This window comes from Lonchura striata, chromosome 19 (assembly GCF_046129695.1).
Source record: "Lonchura striata isolate bLonStr1 chromosome 19, bLonStr1.mat, whole genome shotgun sequence".
In the NCBI taxonomy this organism is placed as follows: Eukaryota; Metazoa; Chordata; class Aves; order Passeriformes; family Estrildidae; genus Lonchura; species Lonchura striata.
The window spans coordinates 492,834-501,456 of NC_134621.1; the positions used below are offsets into that span (position 1 = coordinate 492,834).

Consider the following 8,623-nt stretch of genomic DNA (forward strand, 5'->3'; position numbering starts at 1 on the left):
AGTGGTCAGAGCCCATAGCCTGCAAGGACTTGCACCCTAAAAACCATTTTCCAGCCTCCTCCTCTTAGGGGCTCTTCCTGCCCAAGGACTTTGTCTGGCTCCTGCACTGACATTGTTTTCTCATCTGAGATTTGGATGATCCAGCAAACGAGATAATCATAAATTGCTCTAGAAGGAACAAACCATGAAGTTTGAATCAAGATTTATGAAGAGCCACATGGCCTTCTTGACACTTTAAAGAGCAGAACTTCAGAAGGGTGTTCTTCTTGTTCTTGTAATTCTGAAAATTAGACTGTCAACTGCTGCAGTTTGCAAACCCAGAGTCACTAGTTGCTTTTGGAAGTTTCATCTCACAATTATTTCCAAATCTTTTCCAAATGTATGAAACTGTAAAACATCCAAGGAGTTGCTGAATGACTGTGAAATTTAGTGTCCTGTTTGTTTTAGGAAAAGTGCAATTTATAAAGCTTCAATATTTCACTAGATAAAAATATATCTGCAGAAAGAAAGAACCATTTTTTTACCTTCTTCAATGCCAGCTGATATTTTTGCTTTATCTTATATATTAAAATAAAATAAAAATCTCAGCTTGTTCTTGATTATTATAAAGAAGGTCTATTACTATTTAAATAACTCACAAAGAAAAATTTAAGAAAATAATAACTTAAACTTAAAATTCATGAGGAGTAATAAAACCTGTTATTTATCTTGAGCTCTGTGTGTGCTTTAGGACCTACCTGGTTCTCTGTGATCCTGGAACTTTTGAGATTATTTAAGACAGTGAAAAAAGATTAAAGAATAGGAACTGAGGAAGAAGATATTTTACTCCTATTTTGCATACAAAAGTGAAAGAGTTCTGGAGACCTGTGCCTTGTTTTCTTTAGGTGACTTCATTTTTTTCCAAATCAAACAGGACTGATCTGACAACTTACTGGGATTTCTAAGTGTCTGCTGCATCTATCCCAGGTTCTCACACTTGGAGAGAAGAATTGGTCATAAATGGGCTCAACTGCAGCAATTAAAAATTAGGCCAAAAAGACTAGGGAGTTTGGAATATCCACAATCCAGCCATGTACTTGTGGTCTTGCAATTTATGAACCAAGAGACCCCAAGGTGCTGGATGTCCCTGGGTGTCCCTAGGTGCTGGCTATCTCCTGCTGCCCAAGCAATGACTCTGCTACGACAATCAGCTTTGCTTTTGTGGACCCTGCGTGTTCCAGTTGGGAACAACTTTGTCTGATGTTCACTTAATTATAAACTCTGTAGAGAAAAGGGAGATTTGCAATTATTAAGCTGAGTTCCCAAACTGTTGGGAACGGCACAGAGGCCATAGAGTAGACTCAGCTCTGTTTAGAACCAGATTAGTCTCCAGAGTTTGTCTCAGTGTAATATTGCTTAAAAACACTACTGACTTAATTATGACATAGTTAACATTCATCTAGTAATTAATGAGTACTACAGTGTCTGGGCTTGACAGGATTCCTACTGTGAGCTCATTTGATGCTGACTTGTACTGTACCATGTGCCATGCTTTGTAAGTCATCAGTCTTATGTAACACTTAAAAATCTCTGACAACCTGACAATCTCTGCCTAAGTCAAGGAAATTACAGGATGTCCTAGCACATGGGAACCAAACAAAAAGATTGGGTCTGTTAAAGTCCTCATAATGGGCTATTAAATTGTTTCACTGTTCAGCTTCTCTGTAAAATATCAATTATCTCAATGGTTGTAATGTAATCAAAGTAATTAAATTCCAAAGGCTTGCATGTAAAAAACCAGAGCTTTGTAAATGGGAATACAGCCTCAAGTATTTCTGTTGGTCTGTTTGTGTTTAAAAGTTTCTCCAGATGACTTTTTTTAATGGTGTCATAGTTAGGGAACTGTTAAAGGGCTTTGTGTGTTTGAGGTTTAGGGTGTGTTTTGAGCTTGGCTGCACAAAACATTTGAACAACTGAATAAGCAAAACCTGCGTTAAAACCGAAACATAGGGATGCAGACACAGGTCCAGAGGTATGGGAGGCGGGAACAGCGTCTGCTCCATGTCTTAGGCCCTGGCTTCATCTGCTTAAGAGTCATTAGCTGATGGATAATTGTAGCTTACCTTTACCTAAGTTCTGAACAATGACAAGCTAGTGTCTCTAAAGCACTTCAGATGCGATACTTGAAAAATCCTGCTCTCTCAAGTGTAGCACATTCAGGATCTTGCCTCCATTAATGTGTTTTACAATAATAGGAAAAAGCTACAGAGTGACTTATGACAAGAACATACTTACCAGTTTTCCCTCAGGTAGAGACAGTTGGTGCAGGAACCAATTAGCAGTAGTTGTTTAGAAGGAAGTGACTTGCTGAAATGCTTTTCAAAGTAAGTGCTCCACAACCAGATAAACCACCATGCTCCAGCCCTGTGTGAATGCCATGAAAACCAGAGGCTCCTTATTTCATGGGGCTGCCCTGTCCCTGGACAGGGCAGTGCCACTGGTGTGCAGTGTCACTGGTATCACAGGTGAGTAGCAGTGCTCTCCTGCAAACAGGGTGTGACATCTGAGGTCTGTGTGTGGCACTTCATGCAGGGACTGTCTAACGCTCTCTCTCCCACTGCAGGTGCATTGCTGTTAGGAGGGATCCTCTATTCCTGGCAGTTCCCTCACTTCAATGCCCTGAGCTGGGGTCTGCGGGAAGATTACTCCCGAGGAGGATACTGTATGATGTCTGTCACTCACCCAGGGCTGTGCAGGCGAGTGGCTCTGCATCACTGCTTGGCCTTAATTGGACTCTCAACGGTGGCTCCTGTCCTCAACATCACCACGTGGACTTTCCCCATCATTTCACTCCCTCTCAACCTCTACATCTCCTACCTCGGCTTTCGGTTCTACAGGGATGCTGACCGCAGCAGCTCCAGGAAGCTCTTCTTCTGCAGTTTGTGGCACTTGCCAATGCTGCTGCTTGTCATGTTCACCTGCAAGAAACCGGTCCTGGAAAAGGAAGACAAAGGCAATCTACCCAGGGGAAGTAATGAGATGGCTATGGAAATTAGATTGCCTTAAATGTCAATACCTGCCATCTTTGTGACATATCAGGTAGTATATTTTAGTGATTGCAAGGGGGAATCCTGTGGGAATCTGTTAGAATCTGTTTGAAGAAGAATCATTTGTGCCTAGCGACCGCTTCATGTGAAATATTTTGTATTTTTTTTTGAAAGGGAATAGTCAGGAGAGCTTAAAGCATTCAGGGTCTTAGGCCCCTTTACTCATCACAGGTTATGATTTCACCTATGCCAGAAGTGCATCACTTTGGGATGGCTTTCCTAAGTCCCTGTGAGTCGTGGTCTCTGTTCTTATGGGTAGTTGAGGTAATTAAGTTAGGAAGTCACATGAGCACACGTGCTGCACTGGCAGCCTTGGCAGCCATCAGGAAGTGACCAATGAATGATTTCTCACCCTTCTCCCCAAGCACCCTTTCATTTAATTTAAGCTTTGAAGGACATGAGAGGGTGAACTCTTCTTCTCTGAATCTGTGCCATCCCTGCACTGGTATTACACCAAAGCCCTCAGTTTTGGGGGCTTTTTTCAATCAGCTGCTCTTCCCAAGGTTCCCATTCACCGCAGTAGATTTTTAGGTCTCATATAGCTGGCACAGGGCTAAAGGAGTGAAGAAAACTGTCTTTCAGCACAACACACTCAAGCATTTAAACAGCTCTCCTGTAGCATATCCCTTGGACACACTGAGCCATTCTACTGTATTTCCATCACAGGGAACTTTTTACTCCTGTATGGTTTTACGTCATTAGTGTTTGAGCCCTGTGTGACAGATCTTCAGCTGGTAAAAACCACCATTACTGTTTATGGCAGAGAGGCTGTGAATTGTGGAGGAGGTGAGAAGCATATCCCAGAGCCAGATGGTTGTAAGGCTTTTCCATGTTAATGTGTCTTATGCCAGCCCATTGAGTCTCAGCATCCTTAGACAAGCTCAGGACTGGCATCAAGAGCTTGAGCTGTGTTTAATGGTACAGTGTGGGTGGTGGCTCAGAAGGGCTTCACTTTGGGGGTGATTAATAGGTAAGGAAACGTATTTCACAGAAAAAGGGCTGGGGATTTTAATCTAACAGAATGTTCACTTGCTGATGTAGCCAGTGTCTCTCCAAAGCAATTATTGTGGATGGTCTCCCAAGAGCCATCCCTGCATTATCCCTGTTAAATGATACACTGAAGAGCATTTCTAGTCACAGTTTAACATACTTTTGATCCTGCTGCTCAGCTGTGGCTCACCTTCATCTTGCCTGGAGCTGTCTGTAACCTCCTGGTGTGCTCCCAAACACAGCAACATCGGGGGCAGACAGAGACAGTGATAGTTTATTGTGGTAGTGCGTGTTATGACTTGATGTGTTTTCATGCCAAGATTTCTTTCCCATGTGGAGAGGGACAGGGCAGCAGGAGTATCCAAAGATACAGCAATACCTGAAAAGGAAGACACTGTCTCGAGCTTGTTCTCAAATAAAGCCCCTCAATGTCACAAATCTTTCACCAGGGGTGTGTCACACTGACATAAAACCTTCCCTGGCTGCTTTCATGATCCAAGCCTGGCTCTTGGTCTCAGTTATGCTGGTGTAAATCAGGAGTGACATGGTTTAACCTCTTTTTTTCTGGCAGAGATGCTTGCAGGAGCAGGGCCACCTGTTTCCATGGCTCTTAACAATTGCCTGCAAGATTTGGTGACTTGAGTGATTGCAGGTGACTAGATGGAGCTCCCTCACTGTCTGACAGACTCTGCTGTGCTCAAGTTACTGTGGGTAACACTTTGTGCTACTCTATGGAAACTGTGCAACTTCTGAATTTGTTTTAAAAATGCATCCAGTCTTCTCTGCAATAAAGTGCATACTATCCAAAAAGAGACGAGTGCTCCAAATCTGTCTTGAACTATTCACTTCTTGTTGAAACTCTGGTCGGGTTCAGTTAACTGCAAAGGTATTTGCTAGTTTTAGGGCACTTCTCATAGCAGCAATGTTCTTGACCACTTCAAGAGTAAGGACAGCTTGTGAAATACTGATTTATTGTGCAAGCAGCACACTGAAAATAAATCATATATGAGTGGAAGGGGTTTGTGCAAAACCAAAGAATTTGGTCAACCTTTAGGTGGGAGAGGAACCTGAAAAGAGCAGATGGTTCACAAAAAAACACAGATTTTCCTCTCAGAGACAGAAAATGGTGCTGAGGCAAGGACGGTTGTGGGTTTCTCCTAAGTCATTATAGAGCCAGGCTTCAGATGGCCTGCAATTCCCAGGTGCTGCTGAGGAATTCCATTCTGATTAAAGGTCTCAAGGACATGCCTGTGGTTGTGTTCTGAAGAGAGTCACCTTAATTTCTTGGGCCGAAATGTGTAACATTCACAGGTTTAGGGCTGGACAGGAGCTTTGTAATAATCACTGAATGTCTGCAAAATGCAGGTCACTGGGCTGCACCAACATCTCCACACCCAGTGGGTCTGGCCTTGAAAGAAAACATGGCTTTTGAATCAGTGTATCTGGGATTTAAATGTAAGATAATATCTTATTTAAATTTCTTATTTTAAAAGAAACACTTTCTTTACCTAGAAATTGTTCTAGCTCTATCTCTGTTGCACATTGGCCATGTGTCAGGTGTCCATATGCTGCCATTTTACTGCCTTTAGGAAATTTTGCTGTTGCATGTGCTTTGCAAATAGACACCTTGCCAAAGTGAAGACTTAGCAGGAGACGGATATTGTAGTAGGTGTTCTCAGGTCTCTTTTTCAATATTGCTGCTGCCACTATGGAAGATGAAAAATTCTGAACTGTCTGCCATCACCCAGGGATATTTGTGGTCCCCGTGGTCCCCCAGAGAGGACTAAGGTGAACCATTCCCCCCTCCAGCACTGCTGATACTGCTGCCCAAATTCTGCAGGGAAGGAGGCAGGTGAGGTGTATGAGGTGCCTTGCTGGGATGGCTTTGCACAGGAGATAAACCTGGGCTTTCTGCATTTCTGTGCTGGGCTGTGCAAACATCAGGCTTTGAGAGCTCCTTGAATCTGGAACAGCAGTTCCTGCATAGAAATGCAATGTTGTTCTTCCCTTATCCCATTTTGATAACTTGAATATAGTTGTTTGTCACTCTTTATCCTGGTTACTCAGGAACTCCCTATGAACTGGTCCTGCAGAATCAGCATGGTTTGGGGTGAAAGGAGCCTTACAGACCATCATGTTCTGACCCCTAGGTATGGAATACCTGTTCTTTATGTGGTAGTGAAAAAAATAGCAGTGGTGTGCTATATCCCTCCTAGCCCTTGGTCTGCTTGTAGCTGAGAATGTTCCATCTTGGTGTTGCTGTCACAGGAGGCAACTCTGCATCACCAAAAGCCTGCACTGAAGCTCATGGAGGAAACTGAACCAGTGACTCAGGATGAAGCTGGGTTTTGTCTATTTGGACTTTAAATCTTTTGTGTGGTTTTGTAGATAAAACAGTAGCCCTGAGGCTCAGAAGATTTTCATTCTTTCCAGATCTCTGTAGAAGAAATGAACTCCAGCTGTAAAATAGGGATGGAGATACTTTTTGTTGGAGGAGGGAACAGTTCATGTCTCTGTCAGCCCACACCCATTGTTCTGAACAGCCCTGCAAGGTGAGTGCTGGGTAAGGCTTTGAGGAGTTGCAGGGAGACTGAGTCCCCTCCTCTCTCCTTTGCCCTGACATTCAGCAGATCACAGAGCAGAGCACTACCCTGGCAGGGTGGTGTGGGGAGCAGAGCTATGTGACTGGGAGTTGCTCTGAGCTCTCAGGTTCACAAGGAGCCCCAGGCCTTGTGTGAGCTGTGTGTGGTACCCCAGCAGGGCAGGCATCCTGGTACCCCTGCCGGGCAGGCATCCCAGCACAGTAGGCAGTTGCTGGAAGAAAACTCTCTGCTTGCTCTGCTCTTTGTTCCAGCATGAGTGAAGAAACCCAATCCCTGTGCTCACAACACTTTTCCTTCTCATTTCCCCCACTGGGCTTTTTTTTTCTCACTTCCTGTATCAATCTCTGATATAATCTGCCCCAGCAGAGTCACACATTCACACTCTCCTGGCTCCAGCAGCATTTCCCACTCAGCCAGGCCATGGCATTTCAAGGCTTACACAAAACACATGTCCTTTTCAATTCTGACAGTCCCAGGAGAGTAGGAATGGTAACAGTGATATTGTTAGAAATCATCATTACAGATAGAAAGCATGTTGTCCTGCTTGCTTTCCAGAGGTGATCAGATATTCCCTCTTCCTTGGAAATGCAGGGTGTCTACAGAACACTTTGCTATTCAAACAGAGATATCAGCACTATTTCTGCAAGTAGCTATGCTGGAGGTGGTAATTCTATATCGTCCATTGCAGGGTGTCCCCAATGGCATTTTGAGTCATGGAATTTCTTAACCAGGCAAAAAGCCAGTCCCGGTGAGGGCTCATGGGATGCAGGATGCCACTTGTGCTGTCCATGGAACCTTGAGTCAATTATTTGCCTCTTGGTGCTGCAATTCATTCTTCCCATCATGGCAAGGTCAATGCTGCAGGGCAGGGCTTGTCCCCCAGCGGTATGTGTCCAGTACTTGGCCTCGCCCAAGATAAGTCAGAGTCTGCTTCTAATGTTTCTCATCTCCCAAACAGCTTGGGCTTAATTTGGAGTCAAAGGCCACAACTGTGTTGGGAGTTCAGATTTGCCATCAGTCATGACCTTTCTCCCTGAGATCCCTCAGACTGTACCCTTCTGTATGATTCCCTCAAAGTTTTTTAGTCCCCTCTGAAAAAGGCTTCTACTGCTCCAACAGGAGGTCTGGTGAGCTTCAGAGCTGCCTTCTGAACCCTTCTGTTCACAGAATCCCAGAATAGCTGGGGTTGGAAGGGACCTCTGGAGATCATCTTATCCAATGCCCTGCCAAGACAGAGTCACCCAGAGCAGCTGACACAGAAACGTGTCCAGGTGGGACTGGAATGTCTCCAGATACGGAGACACCACACCTTCCCTGGGAGTTCTAGTGCTCTGCCACTCTCAGTGGAAGTTAGTTCTTTCTCATATTGAAGTGGAACTTCTTTTGTTTTAGTTTATGGCCACTGCTCCTTTGTGCTGTCACTGGGCTCTACTGAGGAGTCTGACACCATCATCTGACACCTCTGCTTTTCTGCTTCCAGACTTTATCTGTTTGCACTGAAGATTTTCCAGCCTGGGTCAGCACCTCAGGCTGCTTTCCAGTATTTCAAAAAAGTACAGTTCATGTTTTTCACAGCACAGAGTTGGCAAAACAACATTGTGTTTTCCCACAATGTGGAGATGTTTTCCTACTGTTCCTAACCAGTTCTGGCACCCCCAGGTCTTGGAATAACTGACAATTTGGCAGCGGGTTCAGGTTGGCGCATTAAACCATTGTGGGAAGGTGCTGGGTGTTTTTCCCAGTGCCTGAAAGGCTGTGGCTCCCAAATGCTTGTTTGAGCTTTGCTGACCCTTCCTAAGAGATGCTTTGCATGTGGTGGGCATGGAGTGTACTGGGTGAGGAGCCACTGCCATGGTGCATGTGCTTTGGGAGAGCACAAGGACTCAGAAAAAGGTGCTAGAAAGGAGGGTGCTTGACCCTCACCACTAGTGCTGGAACAGCTCT

The 8,623-nt window shown here is 44.5% G+C and overlaps 1 protein-coding gene across 1 annotated transcript in view; it reads left to right on the plus strand.

Annotated features, from left to right (window-relative positions):
* The window catches only part of COX10 (cytochrome c oxidase assembly factor heme A:farnesyltransferase COX10), a 95,709-nt gene extending 90,823 nt beyond the window's left edge, over positions 1-4,886 (plus strand). Inside the window, exon 7 of the mRNA XM_021539072.2 lies at positions 2,603-4,886. Within this exon, the coding sequence (XP_021394747.2) occupies positions 2,603-3,045 (443 nt within the window). The 3' untranslated portion in view covers positions 3,046-4,886. The remainder of the gene's footprint in view (positions 1-2,602) is intronic.
* Positions 4,887-8,623: the final 3,737 nt, after the last annotated feature.